Genomic DNA, 20,314 nt, shown 5'->3' with positions numbered 1-20,314 from the left:
TCTTTTATTTGAATGGGCCCTGCAATTTTCATGCTATTTTTTGTTTTTTCACTTTACCATGATCTTTGTTTTTTTATTTTTTGATGTGAACCATTTTTAAAGTCTTTATTGAATTTGCTATAATATTGTTTCTATGTTGTGTTTTGGTTTTTTGGCTGTGAGGTACATGGGATCTGAGCTCCCCAACCAGGGGTGGAATCCACATCCCCTCCATTGGAAGGTGGAGTCTTAACCCCTGGACCACCAGGGAAGTCCTCTGAACCATGATCTTTAGATGTTCTTTGTCACCCAGTGCTATAATTCTTTCTTTTTTCCTCAATCCTGCCCTTGATCCTCAAAAGGCAATCTCATTCCCTGCCTCTTTACACGTCTTTCTCACCACTCACGTGCTGTAAAATCTAAAAGTCCTCTGTCAAAGAATAGGCCAAGTTTAGATTCAGAGACCCCATTCATTCTCTTGGTCTTTAACACTGGTTCATATTTCAGAGCAGTAGGGCAGCCCACTCACCTGAAATGAAGAACAGTGCCTGCCTTGTAGTAGGCTTTCACAAATATGTGTAAGTGAAGCGATTTATCTAGCAACCCTGTGAACATCTGTGAACCAAGAAATAAGACACCCCCAAAACAAGAAGGGCCAGCCTTTACCAAAGACTTTGCTAAAATATAACGGAGGAGAGCCTTCTCTTATTGGTATTGAGTATAAAGAAGAATCAAACCAAATTAGTCATAAGAATTTAGTGAAGTATGCAAAATTACACACTGGTATCTTCCAACAGAAGTCTTAATTTGTTAACACAGGAAAGCAAAAACTTCCTAAGCTAGAACACCTGGATACACACTTCATATTCTAGTTTTTTTTGAATCTCGCATAGGCCAGACATGTTATATATTGGGTTGGCGAAAAGGTCTGTCCAAGGTCAGCAGCGAACGGAAAGACCCGAACGAACTTTTTGGCCAGTCCAATATTTAGTGAATAATTGCTGGATGAGTGAATGGGTGGATGGAACGAGCGTCTACGAGAGATGCAAAGCGTCCTGAACAGACAGCGTGGGAGAGGAGAGGAGACTGGAGCCCTGGAGTCCTGCTGCTCCTCTACCCGGTCTGAGAGATGAATCTTAACTTCTCGGAGCTGCTGGTTCCGGCTCTATGAAGTGTGAATGCATGTAGCTGAGCCGTCAGTCTTCACTGTGGGACATTACAAGAAACACAGGACTTGCATTTATTACACCCCATGAATGTCCTCTTCCCCAGTTTGGGTGAAGGTACTGCTCTCAGGCCTCAGTTGGGCTGCCCTAAGAAAACTGACTTTTCTCACATAGATACAATCAATGAATTGTGTAAGTGACAGCTCCTTTTTAGCATTTAACCTCTGGAGAACTTGGAACTAGATTTTGACAATGTGCAGTGTTGGAAGTATTAAGGCTCCCCCTCGCTGTTGTCTTATTTCACCCGTGCTTATTGCTGCTTCTGCTTGATCACGTTTTATTGAGTGTAGGTCTTAGGCTTGGGTCTCTCCTTGTAACTGGGCTCAAGTTGGTTTTGGAACAAGTGCATGGTACATGTGGGTGTACTCAGTCATGTCCGACTGTTTGCAACCCCATGGACTGTAGCCCGCCAGGCTCCTCTGTCCCTGGGATTTCGCAGGCAAGAATACTGGAGTGGGTTGCCATTTCCTTCTCTGGGGGAATATTGAAATATTCCTGACCCAGAGATTGAACCCATGTCTCTTACATCTCCTGGCTTGATTTTTTAAAAGGAAGCGAACAATAACAACAAACCTCAAGGGAAGAAAGAAAAGAAGGAAGGGAGGGATGGAGGAAGGGAGGGAGGAAGACAGAGAAACAGACAAGCACAAAAGGAAGGAAGAGAAATGAAGGCAAGAAAGTCAGGTAACCGGTGTCACCGGGCGCTGACGTTGTTGTGATGGGTGAGATTGCATTTCCTTACAGTTAAGCTCTCAACAGCTTCTACCTTCTGTCAGGAAACCTAATGGGCCAATACCTTTTTAGATATAAGGTAAATAATAATACCATAGATGCTTTTGATAATAAAAGATTTAAATAATAGCAATATATATAATTCCACATTATATATAGAGAGAAAATGGAAATACTAAGCATATATAACTTAAATTATATATTGAAATAATAACAATATAAATGGAAATAGTAACAATATATAGAATCCCACAATTTAAAGGAATCGAAATAATAACAATATATATAATCCCACAGTTTTAAAGTCATGCTCTTTGGAGTTCCCGCTAGTGTGTAAGATGGCAAGAAGATGGGATGGTGGAGGTAGGGGGGAGCATTTGGATTTTTTTCAACCGAAGTCTTTCAGAGTTGTTTTTTTTAATTGGATTTACAATATTATATTTTACTGTAGTATTTATTTTATGTTTAACTTTATATATATATTGATATTTATTTTATATAATAATTTACAATATTATATTAGTTTCAGGTGTACAGCACCATGATTCCTTTATAAATGTCTGTTCTTTTTCAGATTCTTTTGCATTTTCGGTTATTACAAGGTATCAAATATAGTTCCCTGTGCTATTCAGTAAATCCTTGTTGTGTATGTATTTTATATATAGTACTATGTATCTGTTAATCCCATACTCTTAATTTATCCCTCCCCAGAGTTATTTTTTGTTAGCTGTTGTGTACGTGTAAGGATTCTACTCACAGAGGGTTGCTTAGGAAAATGAAAGTTTGAAACTATTAATACATGTGATAAATGTATGTGGCAGTACACTGAGCTGGTGAAAAAGGGATGTGTATTTGCAAAATTGAGCATAATGCATTTTTTTTGGCCAACAGTTTTGTGTTAAAGCTGTTCGCTGTCTTGTGTGGTTGGTTGTCACTGAGAAAAAGTACAGCAGAAACGAAGTGCAAATATAAAAAAGGAAATCCATTTAAAACAACATTCTGTCACAAACTTTAAATATTTTTTAAAGTTAGTAACATCACTAAAATGGCCCAAATGTAAATAGAAACACTTCTTCTTCTACACTCTCACCCCACTTATCCCTTCCCCACTGGGAAATTCCATAAGCTTTAATGGAACTCCTATTTGAAACATGGGCCTGTGAATTAGCTACTGCGTTAGTCCCTCAGTCGTTTCGACTCTTTGCTACCCCTACGGACTGTCGCCTGCCAGGCTCTTCTGTCCGTGGAATTCTCCAGGCAAGAATACACTAGTTCAGTTCAGTCGCTAAGTCGTGTCCGACTCTTTGTGACCCCATGAATTGCAGCACGCCAGGCCTCCCTGTCCATCACCAACTCCCAGAGTTCACTCAGACTTACGTCCATCAAGTCGGTGATGCCATCCAGCCATCTCATCCGTTGTCATCCCCTTCTCTTCCTGCCTTCAATCTTTCCCAGCATCAGAGTCTTTTCCAGTGAGTCCACTCTTCGCATGAGGTGGCCAAAGTACTGGAGTTTCAGCTTTAGCATCAGTCCTTCCAAAGAACACCCAGGACTGATCTCCTTTAGGATGGACTGGTTGGATTTCCTTGCAGTCCAAGGGACTCTCAAGAGTCTTCTCCAACACCACAGTTCAAAAGCATCAATTCTTCGGTGCTCAGCTTTCTTCACAGTCCAACTCTCACATCCATACATGAATCCCAGGGACGGGGTCGCACAAATTCAGACACGACTTAAGTGCCTGAGCAGCAGACAAGCGTAAAATCCAATTTCTGTTGTATTCTCTTTCTACCCACTAGAGGGCAGCAATCATGCACAGGGAAAGGGAAATTCCTCCGGTACTAGCAAAGTCTCTTAGCCAACACTAGCCTTTCTGAGAACACCTAAAAAGTCCCTCAGATTCCCATTAGACTTATTAGAGGATCAGATTCCCTTCCTCTTTTCTAAAATACTTAGAGAAGTTTGATAACTGCTTTTGAAGTTATCTGTTCACTTGGCCAAACATATTCATTTGAAATATGAACATAAACATATCTCTAAAAATACCATTTCTGTGAAAATTGTGTTTGAGTCATATATATCTGTGTTTCAACCTACTCCAAAATGTCGAGATTTTAAACCCATCTCTCACTTCTCTTGGTATCAGAATTCTGGGCAATTCTGCTTCATGTGATGTTGTCTGGGACTGTGTTCATCCAGGGGCTCAAATGGGCTGGAATGTCCAAATTGGCCCGCTCTGCTGGCTGGCAGTTGATGCTGGCTGCTGCCTGGGAGCTCAGCAGGGACCATTAACTAGAGCATCCAATTATCATACTTCCTGTGGCTTAGACATCTCAGAGCATGGGAGTTGGTTTCCAAGAGGGACCATCCCAAGGATGAGCATCCCAGATGGAGGGAGCATTCCCAAAGGCAAGAAGCACAAGTTTCCAGCCCAGACATGGCTTCTCCAGCCCTCTAAATACTAACAGCAGTCACAGAGTCAGCCTAGATTCAAGGAGAGGAAATCAGCTCCATCTCCTGACGTGAGGAGCAGCCTGGATCACAGGGAGGAGAGAAACAGTGTGGACCATCTTTCAGTTCAGTTCAGTTCAGTTCAGTCGCTCAGTCGTGTCCAACTCTGTGACCCCATGGACTGTAGCACGCCAGGCCTCCCAGTCCATCACCAACTTCCAGAGTTCACTCAAACTCAGATCCATTAAGTCGGTGATGCCATCCAACCATCTCATCCTCTATTGTCCCCTTCTCCTCCTGCCTTCAATCTTTCCCAGCTTCAGGGTCTTTTCAGATGAGTCAGCTCTTTGCATCATGTGGCCAAAGTATTGGAGCTTCAGCTTCAACATCAGTCCTTCCAATGAACACCCAGGACTGATTTCCTTTAGGATGGACTGGTTGAATCTCCTTGCAGTCCAAGGGACTCTCAAGAGTCTTCTCCAACACTGCAGTTCAAAAGCATCAATTCTTCAGCGCTCAGCTTTCTTTATAGTCCAACTCTCACATCCATACACAACTACTGGAAAAATCGTAGCTTTGACTAGACGGACCTTTGCTGACAAAGTAATATGTCTGCTTTTTAATATGCTGTCTAGGTTGGTCATAGCTTTTCTTCCAGGGAGCAAGCATCTTTTAATTTCATGGCTGCAATCACCATCTGCAGTGATTTTGGAGCCCAAAAAAATAAAGTCTGTCACTGTTTCCATTGTTTCCCCGTCTATTTGCCAATGAGACTGGATGCCATGATCTTAGTTTTCTGGATGTTGAGGACTGTCTCTGGAGACCAAAAAGTGGAGTCCGGTTAAGAAAAAGGCTATTTCTTTGATAATCAACAAGGACCTTCTGTAGAGCACAGGCTGCTCTGCTCAGTGTTATGTGGCAGCCTGGATGGGAGGGGATTTTAGGGGACAATAGGTTGGGAAGATCCTCTGGAGAAGGGAATGGCAACCCACTCCAGTATCCTTGCCTGGAGAATTCCACGGACAGAGGAGCCTGGCAGGCTTCAGTCCATGGGGTCGCAAAGAGTCGGACACGACTGAGTGACTTTCCCTCACTCACTCATATGTATGTATAGTTGAGTTGCTTTGCTGTCCACCTGAAACTATTACAACATTGTTAATTGGCTAAACTCCAATATAAAATAAAAAGTTAAAAAATTTGAAAAAGATAAAATACGAAAACGTCCATTTCTTACCTCTTGGGAAGATAAGTATAAGTCATAAGGGGTGCAAAGAAATATTTCTGTACTTAATAAGAATTGCTTCTAGATGTGGTATCTTCAGAGGATGCGCATCGGTCACTCCCTGTGTTGTCCCCTCCTTGCAGAACTGTTGCCTAACGCAGTAAAAAATGGCCAGAGGATCAGTATCCGATGAAGAAATGATGGAGCTCAGAGAAGCTTTTGCCAAAGTGGGTGAGTGAACCTGATACCTCAAGTCACACAATTCTCTCCTTTTTTCGGTAGCTTCGGGACAGAATCAATGACTGGTAACATGAGCAAAATAGTAGAAAGGGCAGGAATACAGTGGTATTGATTACAGGAGCTAGGGAAATATTTTTGAAAGCTATTCTTCAAGAAAATTACTTCTTTCTCTATCAAAATGTGGCATATGAGCCTTTTTTTCACCTGTAGCTTTTCCTGGAAACGGCCACTAAGTCTCAGCTTTTATAGCTTGTCTGCTTTTTAAAAAATTTCCTGTGTTTTAATAGTATTCCTTACTTCCCAGATGACTCAGTGGTAAAGAATCCATCTACCAATGCAAGAGATTAGAGTGTGATCCCTGGGTCGGGAAGATGGAGAAGGAAATGGCAGCCCACTCCAGTATTCTTGCCTGGAGAATCCCATGGACAGAGGAGCCTGGCAGGCTGTAGTCCATGGAGTGCTTATAGAGTCAGACATAACTTAGTGACTAAACAGCAACGAACACTTTTTCTTAATCTGTAGCTCCAAGTCTGTGATTTATTTTCACATCTTCTTTCTGTAAGAGTCTCTTCAGCTTGTTGTCAAAATCTCTGTGTTGAAATTTTGACTCTTGGGTGTTGGGAATGATGCTAATACCCATTTATAATAGCAACAGGTCCCTTGTGAGATTCTGACTTGGCATGGGGTCAGCTCACAACCCCTGAATGAGCCCCTCTCCCACCCACGGTCCTCCCATCAGGCCTTCTCTCGCCTCTCTTCGTGCTGTAACCCAAATTGCCCTGAGCCATCAGCTCCTCGTTTGCTTTACAGATACCGATGGCAACGGGTACATCAGCTGCAATGAGCTGAATGACTTGTTCAAGGCTGCCTGCTTGCCTCTGCCTGGCTACAGGGTGAGAGAAATTACAGAGAACCTGATGGCCACAGGTGACCTGGACCAGGATGGGAAGATCAGCTTTGATGAGTTTATCAAGGTGAGTATGATGCAGAAGCCAAGGGGATGCATTTGAAACGTGGAAGTTCAGTTTGAGAACTACCAGCAATACCAAACACAGTCCCGTCTTTCTAGCTTCAGCATGGCTTATCGTTTCCTTTATGGTTTTCTACATCGCAGATTAGGTTTCTAAAGAGACATTATGTTTTTGCAGGTTTTTCATGGCCTGAAAAGCACAGAGGTTGCCAAGACCTTTAGAAAAGCTATCAATAAGAAGGAAGGGATTTGTGCGATCGGGGGCACTTCCGAGCAGTCTAGTGTTGGCACCCAACACTCGTACTCAGGTAGGTGTACCAGCCTGGGAGCTGGGAAGCAGAGGTGGAGAGATGGTTGGGATGAACTGGGGACAAGGGGAGAGGGAACCATGTCCAAAGGATCCACGTCTTTTGTGGTTACAGATTCCAGATTCAGCATTCAAACCTAAAGGGTGCAAAGAGAAGTTAATCTGGGTTTATTAACTACTGCTTATCTTCCTGTGTATAAGTGGGCCCACAGTTCTGGCTCTAGTTAGGGTCCAATGCCAAATAATCTCATCAGCATTTAAAAAGTATATTACAGGGACTTCCCTGGTGGTCCAGTGACTAAGATTCTGTACTCCTAATACAGGGGCCTGGGTTCAATCCCTGGTTAGGGAACTAGATTCCACCTGCCACAACTAAGACTCAGTGCAGCCAAATAAATACATGAATTTAGAAAAAAAAAAAAAAAAGTTAAAAAGCATATTAAAGGCTGCCAAAACTCCTTTGTCAATCTTTTGAACAAAAAGGCTTCTACCTCCAAAATTCATGATGGTTCTTAATTCTTGCTGAGCAGTCAAAAAAAAAAAAATTGTGTTTTCATTGATTTGGAGGAAAATTGTGTATTTATTCTGAAGGCTGCCATCCATCAGCCTTCATGGAAACTTCTAATAGCCCAAACAGTACAGTAATCCAATAATTCCAGTAATTCCTGAGGTCTTCAAAACACAGTTTGGTCTTAAAGATCAGCTCATGGTTATGTATCATTCTTAATAGCAAAGACCAAGTTCAGCCTTTTATTTTTAAACATAGCAAATTTTACAGGCTTTGCTTTGTAAATGTGCATAGGAATCTTCAAGACAATAATATGCTATGCAATGTTTCCCAAACTGTTGTGACTCAAAATTCTTCTGAGGGACATTCTTGCTTTCAGTAATGCACAATTTGGGAAACACAGTGCTGAGCTATAAGGCATAACTTGAGGCTTTATTAAAATTTCTAAAGTCAGTTTCTGGCAGCTTTACTGATATGAAAAAAATATCATATCACCATATCACAAGTGATTTCATTTCATAGCAATTTCATTATACAGTTTTCCCCCACTATCTGAAAGTACAGCATTTCTGTGAAACCTTCTGTAAACCAAAGTGGTGCAAAGTGAAGAAGCAGTTACCTTAGGTCATATCTTGCTGATGGATGCACGGAATACACTGAGATGAGACAGATGCTCACAGACTCAGTTCAGAGCGATGGCAGCTTGATGCTGGGATGCTGTGTGTAGTCCCAAGAAAGGAGCTGGGTGGTGGTCCTCTCCTTGCTGGGATACCCACTGCTTCTGCAAAACAAACACTGAGCACTATTTTTACTTTTCCCCTTTTTTCATAAAAGCAAAAATCCCCTGCGGATGTCTTGTGGTGGGGAAAAACAGGTACTGATGTAGCTCTTTTGCAAAAACAAGGTCTCATAAAGCAAACTTTGGAAAAGCAGAGATGCCTGTAATTGTATAAAGCGTCTCAGAGACATTGCAAAGATTGCCTGTGATCACCCCACACTGAAAGCAGCAGGGCGAGAGGCGGAACCCTGAGTTTTATCATGTAAGCATTGGACTGTATTCATATTTAGATTGTATAGAAATATAAATAAACATTTAATTATTTACATATATAAAAATAGATAGTGGCTCAGGCAGCAAAGAATCTGCCTGCAATGCAGGAGACCTGGGTTTGATCCCTGGGTTGGGAAGATTCCCTACGCAGGGAGTAGGAAATGGCAACCACTCCAGTATTCTTGCCTGGGAAATTCCACGGACAGAGGAGCCTGGTGGGCTATAGTCCATGGAGTTGCAAAGATTGAACATAACTGGGTGACTTTCACTTCACTTCACTTCATTTTTGCATTTACTTCTAAACATATTTGTGTATCTATAGCTTCTAAATTTGCTTCCTGTATGTATGTTTTATGACTTGGACATAAAGCAGATTCTGTGCCTATTTCCCAAATCGTATGAGATTTTTTTATTATCAATAAACGTGAGATGATAGGATAATGGACCAGATGAACCTCACTATTCTCTTCTGGGCATGAGAATCTGAGAGCTATGTGTGTATACGATTTTGCTTGTACCAGATTTTCACTTTGCAAATAAGTCACTTTAATCATTTACTTGCAGAGGAAGAGAAGTATGCCTTTGTCAACTGGATAAACAAAGCCCTGGAAAATGACCCTGATTGCCGGCACGTCATCCCTATGGATCCTAACACCAATGATCTCTTCAGTGCTGTTGGAGATGGCATCGTGCTTTGGTAAAAAAAAACAAAACAAAACACTCCCTTCTTGGCTTCCAAAAGTTTCCCTAGAATTTTCTGGAATACCCACCATCACTGTGTTGATCTTTTTAGGCTCACTTCCTTTGATGCTTAGCTGGATCTGATGCTTTTCTGGATTTTCATGTGGAAGGTCCAGGAGAGCAAACTGATTTCAAGAGCAATTTATGGGACTTCCCTGATGGTCCAGCAGTTAGAACTTCCGCATCCAACGCAGGGGGTGGGGGTTCAGTCCCTGGTCAGGGATCTAAAATCCCACAGGCCTCTCAGCCAAAAAACCAAAATATAAAGTAGAGGCAATACTGTAATACATTCAATAAAGACTTAAAAATGGTCCACTTTTTGTTTTTAAAGCAACTGATAATGAAAAATATAAAACTACTCTCACTTGGGTGGAGGAGAAGGAGGCATAGATCAGAGAGAAACGTGAGCACAGGGCCATAGGGACACAAGGTCAATAGCAGTTACTTTTGGATTCTATGCCATTTTTCTTCATCTGAGCACGGCCCGTCATGAGAGTGCATAGAATTGAATAGGAAACAGCAGCATGATGATGGAAGCATCCAGCGCCAGTCCTCAGGCAGAGGGACTGTTGCGTGGTGCTCACATGCTGGGGGCGCCTGGAAGAAGAGGGCTATGTTCTCTCCACGGGAGGCTTCTCAGCCCCATTGGCCCGTTCAGGACGGTGTCTTTGAGAGAGCCACTGTGGCTGTTGCTTTGGCAGCCTCGCTGACATCGTGAGACGTGGTGTGATTGAGGAGGCTTGAAATGCCTCGTCTCAGGTGGGCTCAGGAATTGAAGGAAAGGACGAGTGGGCAGGACTTGAACCAGCCCCCCTCCCCCATCCTTCCTCTGCTCTGACCAGAGCAATTGCATTTTATTTATTAGAGTTCACTGTGAGATTTCATTTTTATGAAGTTCAACTTAAAAAAAAAAAAAAGACATCAAAAACCTAGTGCACAGGATGAGGTCCTGACTCTCTCCGCGGGTACCCCATGCATCGCCTGGTCTTCTCTCAATCTCCTAGCCTCACCTGCCAAGGCCTGCCTGACTCAGGCCCCTAGTCCAGGGTACCCGTGAAGGGTTCCATCAGCAGCCATGCTCACTCTTCCCCAGATGCAGCCTGCTTCCATCTTGCAACTCCGGCTTTACCTTTTGTTTTCCTTTTTAAGAATGCCCTTCCCCACCCTCTCCTCCTACATTAATCCATTTACTATAAAGGTTTCTGGTCTGTTCCAGCTCCTAGTGATCTCTCCCTTCACTGAATTCTTAAAGTTCGTATAGTTTGTAGTCCTTTGGGAGCCATTATAGTGTTCTGCTTTGGACTGTTAACGTAACTTTTAATACCCATATCTTTTGTCTCTGAAATTTGACTATAAGCTTTTCTTTTTAATAAATAAATAAAATAAATTTATTTATTTGGCTACACTGGGACTTAGTTGCAGAACACAGGATCTTCAATCTTAATTGGGGCATGCAGGGTCTTTTTAGTTGAGGCATGCAGTATCTAGTTCCCTGACCGGGATTGAACCCTGGCCCTCTCCATTGGGAACATGGCGTCTTAGCTCCTGAACCACCAGGAGTGTCCCCCAACTATAAGCTTTTCAAAGGCAGGGAGATCTTTTTCTTTTCTAAGCCATGCTGCTCTCCTACCATCTCTCATAGCTTCTAGTTCACTATTAGTTTCATACTTTTCAAATAATGATTTAGGGGTTTGTTTTGCCTAAATTTCAGTAAAGTGCTTTTTCTTTAAATAATACACACACACACACACACACGCCAAAGTTGTGGAAATACACATTTAAAGAACAACCATAAGAAAAGGTAGTTGCTTAAAAATTGTTAGGCAAGATGTCAATGCTGATTTCTTTTATTAAAAAAAAGGAATAATCACATTCAAGTTTATTATTCTTTGATTTTGTTGTTGTTCCCTTGGATTTTTTCCCCCAACTTCTTTAAATAAGATGGAAGTGGCCAAAGAACTTTTATTTTTAATAACCTCATGGAGGTTTAGTAGTCAAAGTCACTCAGTCGTGTCCGACTCTTGCGACCCCATGGACTGCGGCCTGCAAGGTTCCTCTGTCCATGGGATTCTCTAGGCAAGAATACTGGAGTGGGTTGCCATTTCCTTCTCCAAAGGTGAAGGAAAGGTTTAAATCCCTCATGGAGGTTAAACCAATGCAAAGTGGATAAAATCAGTTTTTCATAAATAATAATTGTTTATTTTGAATGTCTGGTCAATATATTAGAAACTTAAGTGTCAGACATTTCTAAAGTACAGATACTGTAATGTATTACAGGAGATAATAAAACATTTCATCCTACGGTTAGTTGAAGGTATAGAGTTTGACCAGATATCAAATAGAAATTTAGACATTATATACACTCAGATTGTATATGGATAATGTTTTACACGGTGGGGGCAAGTCTCATGACTGAGAAAGAGAAGAACTCATGGAGAATTTGCTTTGGCTATCCACCCAGAATTTCCTAATGAAAGGAACCAGAATAATTTTTCAGCTTTCTGGTGAATGAATGAATGATGATCCTTATTTCTTGCTTCACTATATTAGTAAGACTTCAAGGAGGATTAACCTTTTCCACAGATAGTTTGAATCTAGTTACAGTTGCATGACCGATTTTATATTTGAACACTGAGCAGCGTACATATTGGTGCTGTCTTATCTGCTTATGGCATCACTAGAATTTAAATTCCATGTCATTAGGCTCTTTTATTTAGAAGCCTGCTTTCTTTCATTGTTTCTCTTTCAGTAAGATGATCAATCTGTCAGTGCCGGACACAATTGATGAGAGGACAATCAACAAAAAGAAACTCACCCCTTTCACCATTCAGGTACATCTTCCCTGTGTTACCTTGATTAATGTAGCATTGTGCTTAGAAGGCATGGATCATCACTGCCAAGCCGAGCTTTTTCAGATGCTCAAACATTATTCCTCCAACCCAGGTTGTGGGCTGGTGATCTGTCATGATCAGTGAGCACAGGGGAAAACATTTTTACTTCGTCTTTTATTAATATAGTGGGGCTAGGGGGAGTTGGTGAGTATTAGTCGTTGGGGGTAGACTTTGTTTGTTTTGGCCACTTATGAATAAAATTCACACTGGCTCAAGTTTTAACTCAGACTTACCCTGGCAACTTATCTTTGAGCAGATGCCAGATACACAGCATTTTATCTGAAAAGATTAGCCTTTCTAAGAAGTGAGGGGGTGAACACGGGAAGTGCTCCGGCAGCCTCCGCAGTGGTGAAGGGCGCAGCCACCAGTGTGATAAATATAACTTATTTTTATGCCTTCGATTTGTTGATTAACTGGAACAGTGACTGGTAGTAAGTAAGCTGCGTTTCTGTGCTGTGTTCCAGCGTTTTAACATTATTGTAATCTTCTCGCTTGGAAGCCACGTCTCACTTCTTAAATCATGGACAATAAATTATGTCCTGTTTGGATTTAAGCAACCCTGTGTTCCTAAAAAATGGAAGCCGTGATCAAAGCAAGAACTGTGATTAAGTGTTTACGAAGGCACTTAACGTCATATTTAATCTTGCTGTTGAATTTTAGTCTTTGCCGTAACTGGACCCCGTATTTTTTTACTTGTCATCTGAGCTCTGTGTGTGCTTGCTCAGTTGCTCAGTTGTGCCCGGATCTTTGTAACCCCAGGGACTGTAGCCCACCAGGCTCCCCCGTCCATGGGATTTCCCAGGCAAGAATATTGAAGTGGGTTGCCATTTCCTGCTCCAGGAGATCTCCTCGACCCAGGGATCGAACCCACATCTCCGGCGTCTCCTGCATTGGCAGGCAGGTTCTTTACCACGGAGCCACCTGGGAAGCCCTTTCTTCTGATAGTTCTCTTCCAAATTCCCTGGTGGCCTGTGTTTTGTTTTGTTTTCGACTTATCATAAAAACAAGTTCTATAGATCTTTAATTCTGGTAAGTCCTGCTTTGCAGACCCAGAATAGTAGTACAGTTGAGCCTTGAACAACAGGAGGGTTGGGGTGTCAACCCTCTGCTCCATCTGAAATCTGAATATAATTTACAGTCAGTGTTTCCTGTACTTGCTTCTTCCATAACCACGGTTCTTCATCTGTGGATTCGACCAGCCATGGATCGTGTAGTACTATAGAATTCACTATATTTATACATTGCAGAAGGAAATGTGTACTCCGGTATTCGTGCCTGGAGAATTCCATGGGTGGAGGAGCCTGGTGGGCCCTAGTCCATGGGGTCACAAAGAGTTGGACACGACTGAGTGACTAACACAATATTTATACATAGTGGGTCCATACACTTATGTGGGTCTGAGCAGCTCAAACCCATGGCTTTCAAGGTCAGCTATATAAAAACCCTGATTGAAAACTTCATTGACCCTATTCCAACTGTATACGTGTTACCTTACACAGATTGTTATTAGTTTATAAGAACATATAATCTGTATGAATGTGGGTAGGCATATGGGTGTTTGTATATATGTTGTGTGTACTCAAGGACCCTAGATATTATGGATAGTCAATAAATTATCCTAGTAAAAACCACCATGTCTTTTTCAGGAAGTTGATTTGTATCTTTTTCAGTCCTTCAATATCCAGTCTGCAAGTCAAAAAGCTTTATTGGTGTTCTCTTTTATGACCTCGATTTACATCAACAGCTGGGTTATTGACAATAACCGGTGACAAGACAGTGACTGTCCTCAGAGGCGCCCCTTTGCTGCTGGCTGATGGAGATGCTGAGTGTGGCGGCTCCATCACAGAGCGGTGTGAAAAAATGGGGCTCGTGAGTTTCACCCTGAGCAGGGTGATCTGCCTGAGCCTAGTGTCTAGGTGGCTAGACTTTCTCTTCCAGATATTCCTGCTTTTTTCCCATATTTAAGCCTAGTGAAGACAATGCCTCTAGACCTGTGAACTTTCCAGAAGCAAAACACTGTTGCTTTGCCAATCAGTAATGATCATTTGGCATCTGCAAAGTCAAAAAAAAAAAAACAACTTGCATTATTTTTTCTTCTTCAGGAAAATTTGAACCTGGCTCTAAACTCTGCCTCAGCCATTGGGTGCCACGTGGTTAATATCGGCGCTGAGGACTTAAAGGAGGGGAAGCCTTACTTGGTCCTGGGACTGTTGTGGCAGGTCATCAAGATTGGGTTATTTGCCGACATCGAGCTCAGCAGAAACGAAGGTACGAGCAAAGCCTCTAACGTGAATAATGGCCTGACTTCGTTAATGCCGATGTTGAGGGTTGTACAAGGAAGATGTCATGAGTTGTCAACCTCAGAATCTTCAGTTTTTGAAACTATAGTTATATCCAGTCCATTTTACTATAACACATTCTGTCCACACTGCCCAGACTTTTTAAAGCAACAGAGCAAATGCCTTTTAAAGACCACAGACTCATAAGGAGGCTTGCTTAGAACCTGTAGCTCTGTCTAGCTGTCTGGGCCTCCAACCTCAAGAGCTCTTCTGAGTTCACTTCGCCTTTAGATGCTTTGCAACAAATTAGGCTATTTTAAACTTGGATGTTACAAAGCGATTCGCATTCATAGACTGCAGTGATAGTACCAGATTAGGAGAAATGCAGTCTCTTTTTACCAGGATTATAGGAAATTATATTTAGGGGTTCAGAGTTCTCAACCAAGGATTGGAGCTGTCAGTCTTACTCCATCCGCTGTCAGCATCCTAAGTGTGTCAACAGTTCAGCCTGTCCCTTGGACAGTAGTAGTTGCTGCTGCTGCTGCTAAGTCACTTCAGTCGTGTCGGACTCTGTGCGACCCCATAGACGGTAGCCCACCAGGCTCCCCCGTCCCTGGGATTCTCCAGGCAAGAACACTGGAGTGGGTTGCCATTTCCTTCTCCAATGCATGAAAGTGAGAAGTGAAAGTGAAGTTGCTCAGTTGTGCCCAACTCTTATCGACCCCATGGACTGCAGCCCACCAGGCTCCTCCATCCATGGGATTCTCCAGGCAAGAGTACTGGAGTGGGGTGCCATTGCCTTCTCCGGACAGTAGTAGTAGACCTTGACAGATATCAATACTAAGCACTGTTACCTTTCATTTTTCCTGTATAGATCCTAGTAATATGAAATCTGTAGCCAGATTCTGGCCTTTAGTTATATATACATTTTATTAATATGTCCAAATCAAAATACCCAGTGAAGACTTCTGGGGTACCATTTGAAAACCAGTGTATTATATTAAACAGAATATAAAGAATTAAAAAGCAAATAGGGAAACTTAGAACACATTAGAAAGAATATTGATTTGCAAATAATGATCTCAGCTAAATTTAGACCTTGCTGAGCAGAAGTGATTTAATTCATCCGGGAAACACAGAGGAAAGAGTTAATTGCACTTTTTTGACTTGCTGTCATTATGCAGGTAAGCATTTGAAATATAAAATGCCTATGGAAATAAACAAGAGGATATTGTCGTTATCACAAAACTGGTCTCTTAAAAGTAAAAATGTCCTATCATGAAATGTGTTCTAACAGACCCAGCAGAGTATCCTGAGTCGACAGGCTTGATTATTCCCACAGCTCTGCCCCTGTATTCCTAGGCATAGAGCTGACACTCATTGGTGTCATGCCTTCTCCACCCATAGAGGCTTCCCTGGTGGCTCAGATGGTAAAGAATCTGCCTGCAGTTCTGCAGGAGACCCGGGTTCGATCCATGGGTCAGGAAGATCCTCTGGAGAAGGGAATGACTACCCATTCCAGTATTCTTGCCAGGAGTATTCCATGGACAGTCCGGATGTCGCAGAGTCAGACACGACTGAGCAACTCACAGTTTCACTTTCTTCCCCACCCCCAAAATGGGGATAATAAATAGGCTCGTAATACCTTTTACCTCTTTTTAGGGAATAATATCAAGATGTTTATTCTATGGGCAAGGCTATACATCCCTTTATCCCAGAGAGATAGCTTGGAACCTTTGCCTTCCCAGCAGGGCTCAGTTTAAGTTGTCACTAACCCCCCACCGCTGATCCCCTGCATTTATTTAATTTGTCACTGATCCCCCTCCAAGTATCCCCTGCGTTCATTTTTCTCCGGTGTTTGTGTGTCTTCAGCGCTGGCTGCTCTTCTGAGAGAAGGGGAGAGCCTGGAAGACCTGATGAAGCTCTCTCCCGAGGAGCTCCTGCTGAGATGGGCTAACTACCACCTGGAAAATGCAGGCTGCAACAAAATCAACAACTTCAGCAGCGACATCAAGGTAGGAGGACTGGAGTTGGAACGCGACTAAAACCACAGCAGTGGAGGGAATAGTCGTTAATGGAGACAGATAAAGATACGGGCTTCGTCTCTTCAGAAGTTCCAGGGCTGGTTGGAGTGGCCGGTGCTGCTTTGGAGCCTGTGCCGTTCTCAGGCCCGTGTCAGCCCCAGCTCTGGGCCACATGCAGCTGTGTCCGAGGCCCTAGTCACTGCATGGCATCAAACGTGATGGGTGTTCCCTAGAGTTTCAACATCCCAATACAGTGGGATGAGGGTGAAACAGACAAAGGGCAGGAGATAAGACTGATTTTCAGGTGAAGAGAGTCACCATAGGATTCTAATGTCTTTCTGATTTTGTCAACGGGAGCATCAGATGGGGATTCCTTTCCAAAGAAAATCAAACCAGGATTACTCTTCTAATTACACTAATCATAGCAAAGACTGCACGCCAGGTACTGTTCTAACTGCCTTATGCATGTATCAACTCCACTAATCCTCACAACACGTCTTTGAGATAAGGGTTATTCTTTCCTCATTTTTCAGGTAAGGAAACCAAGGTAAAGAGAATATAAGGAACTTGTTCAAGTTCACAGAGTTGGAGAATGGGGCCCGGGCTCCAGTTGCCCAGTTGATCTCCATGGTCCTTGACCACCATACACAGTGGCCCTCTAAAAACAATTTGTAAACTTCTTGAAAGCTTTGCATTTGTAGAAACCAGAGTGATACTGTAAAGATAATGATTCTGGAAACCATCTGCAATGAGAATTAACCCCAGAAAATGTAGAAGACACAATTAGTCCTACAACAGGGATCCAAAGGTTGAAAAGCGAAGGAAACACGCTTCATGGTTTGCAAGTTTGTGAAAATTCCATGTCAGGGTGAAAGGACCAGCTTGTTGGCATTGATGACAGATATATCCAGATAGAAAGAGCTTAAGGAGCAGGAAGGAATGTCAGTCCCCAGTAGGAAATGGGATGAGATGCTAGTGTGCAATGTGAGGAAAATAATTCAGTCTTCCACTTTCTCAAAAGTTAAAAAAAAAGACATTTTCTCTGAAGAGGAAGAGTCAGAGGAAAGGTCACATGACTCACTGAGAGTCAACTCCAGCTTTTAATTCTCGAGTGACAGTTTCCCTCTTTCTCTGGCTTTTAGAATTCAAGGTCTGCCAGGCACAGTACCAGTTCGAGCAAAGCTTCTAGATGGAAAGTCCCCCATTCCTTAGGACATCAGCTAATAATGCCGTTTGTTTTTTCTAACTACGCAGGTTCATTGGTTAGGCACATTCTTCTGGCATGAGCAGCCAGCCTAGAATTTGACAGCAGTTGGACAGCATCATCTCCCTCTGCACTCAACAGTTAGATGTGGCCATGATTTCAGCCACACTTTTCAGACGAAATTAGGATGCTTAGTCTGAGCCATGAATGTACCTGATTTCCTGTGCCTGAAAGGCTGTGTTCTTTAGAACATGAGATGGGAGCTGGCAGGCTGAGCACAGGCACTGGGGTCATGGCTGTTCCCCAGGAGCAGCTGCAGCACCACCGAGGTCAGTGCTGAGACATATAAGTCAACGTCTGGCAACTTTAGGGGATGCCTTTAAATCACACCAAGTCAGCAAAGGAGGGGAAAACACCCAACACAGAGTGAGTGAAGCAGGTTTCTTAGAGTCCCATGGAGTCAGATGACTCTTAGCAAAGCTAAACAGATGTGGCACGTGACATGCAGATTTTATTCATGCCTAACATCTGCCTGGCGGCTCAGATGGTAAAGAACCCGCCTGCCAATGCGGGAGACCCGGGTTCGCTCCCTGGGTCGGGAAGATCCCCTGGAGAAAGAAATGGCAACCCACTCCAGTATTCTTGCCTGGAGAATCCCAAGGACGGAGGAGCCTGGTGGGCTACAGTCCACGGGGTTGCGAGGGTAGGAGACAGCTTAGGAACTAAGCAACAAAACAGCTACGCGGAACTCTCACTGACTTTGAAAGAGCTATAGCAGAAAGTAAGAGAAGGGGAGGGTAGGAAGAAGAGATGCGAGTCTGGTTCCCGGATGCAGCATCTGTGCCTGGCAGTCTCTTCTCATCTTTCTAAGGTCACAAGGGTGAGCGTACCTCTGGTTTCCTCAGGCTCTAACCAGTTTTAAAAAACAAACAGAGAGATGTCTTTCAGCGATTTAAATAACAAATTACCTGAAAATTTGTATGCTTTCATTGAATGAGACACTTTGGCTGTGATTCGGAAAATTTCTTGTCAATAAACTTATTTCCAGAATCTAAGAAAACATAAGAATTCAATATCTATATCCTCTCTGAGATAACTAAATTTAATCACTTTTTCTAGCTTGTTGATCAATATTAAGTGCACTTAATATTTCTCCTTTGGCATAAAGACTGCTTGTGAGTGCTTCAATTTTTTGTCTTTGAAATCTTTTTCTCTTGCTGATTGTCCATTTAAATGTATTTTTAAACTCTGCTTTAAACTTCTGCTTCCTTTTTCTGTCACTTTTTTTTTTAAATTAAACCTTAGCTGACTGACTTCTACAGCAATATAAAGGTATATATATTTTCCTGTATATAATTTAATACATGTAAATAAATTATTTTCTCCCCTGAAGGCAGCAGAATAGTATTTGCTTCTTTGGGTTGCCTTTTATGTATGTCCTGTATTTTTAACTATTATATTTCTTTTAAAAAGAAAGGCAAATAAATATAATATGTAAAGGACAAGTGGAAAATTAAAATTAGTGAATGTTCCCAGCTTTGTTAATTAATTTGCATTCTTGAATGATAGTTGGATAAGAAATGAAATATGTTTGCTTTGGGGAAATTATTGTTGTGCTAAGTGTGTAATTAGCTATGCCATCTTGTAATTATAATTTCCTCATTTCTCACAGGACTCGAAAGCTTATTACCACCTGCTTGAACAGGTGGCTCCAAAAGGAGATGAAGAAGGTATTCCTGCTGTTGTTATTGACATGTCAGGACTGAGGGTAAGTCTACACCCCAAGTTGTGTGTCGATGCCATTATTCCCCTGCATTGGCCGGTCCATTACCCTGCAGGATGCTGGCTCCAGAGGTCCATGAGTGGACATCTCTGCTTAGAGCCCTGTTAAATTTTTAAAAACTGTTAACAGTTTGGGGCAGTAATTGTGGAAAATTGAATCTGGAAATAAACATTAAGCAAGAGGAGTGGAGTCCATGCATTGCAACAAAAGATCCTGAATCACACAGTGTAGTTCCTACATACCACAACCAGGACCTAACTTGGCCAAAAAATAAATAAATATTTTTTAAAAGAAATTTGAAAGAAAAAAACTCATTCCTGAATGAGAAGTAAAGTATCTGAAATATATAATCTATAGTATTAACTAGTAAAGCATCATTTTAAGAGATAATTCCAGTTTTAGTAAGTTCTAGTTATCTGAAAATTAGTGCTTTCATAGACTTTTAAGAGCATTAAAAGGCAGTGAACTGTATTTCAACAAAGCTTAAGTCTTCTATTAAGAGTCTGCTTATAAATGACTAGAAATTCTCTAGTCCTGTTTGAATAGACTTTTAATATGTTAAGGAGTGATGTTCAATCTGAAGTCTGCAAGGCCAAATTGGTATTATATATTTATCAGTGATACTATGTAGGTTAAATTTTATCTTGTCAGAGTTGCAGGTACACTAGCTGAATGTGGGTAAAGAAGTTAAGCTAATCAGAAGCTCTTG

General features: G+C 42.1%; 1 protein-coding gene across 1 annotated transcript in view; it reads left to right on the top strand.

Moving 5' to 3' along the window:
• Window positions 1–20,314, top strand: part of LCP1 (lymphocyte cytosolic protein 1) — a 58,240-nt gene that overhangs the window by 18,962 nt on the left and 18,964 nt on the right. Inside the window, exons 2-9 of the mRNA XM_052649946.1 lie at window positions 5,751–5,838; window positions 6,658–6,821; window positions 6,996–7,125; window positions 9,248–9,380; window positions 12,174–12,255; window positions 14,418–14,583; window positions 16,467–16,609; window positions 19,495–19,590. Coding sequence (XP_052505906.1) covers window positions 5,775–5,838; window positions 6,658–6,821; window positions 6,996–7,125; window positions 9,248–9,380; window positions 12,174–12,255; window positions 14,418–14,583; window positions 16,467–16,609; window positions 19,495–19,590 — 978 coding nt within the window. The 5' untranslated portion in view covers window positions 5,751–5,774. The remainder of the gene's footprint in view (window positions 1–5,750; window positions 5,839–6,657; window positions 6,822–6,995; window positions 7,126–9,247; window positions 9,381–12,173; window positions 12,256–14,417; window positions 14,584–16,466; window positions 16,610–19,494; window positions 19,591–20,314) is intronic.

This window comes from Budorcas taxicolor, chromosome 12 (assembly GCF_023091745.1).
Source record: "Budorcas taxicolor isolate Tak-1 chromosome 12, Takin1.1, whole genome shotgun sequence".
Lineage (NCBI taxonomy): Eukaryota > Metazoa > Chordata > Mammalia > Artiodactyla > Bovidae > Budorcas > Budorcas taxicolor.
Note: the sequence above shows the minus strand (reverse complement) of the source record. Positions and strands in the feature narration are given on the sequence as shown.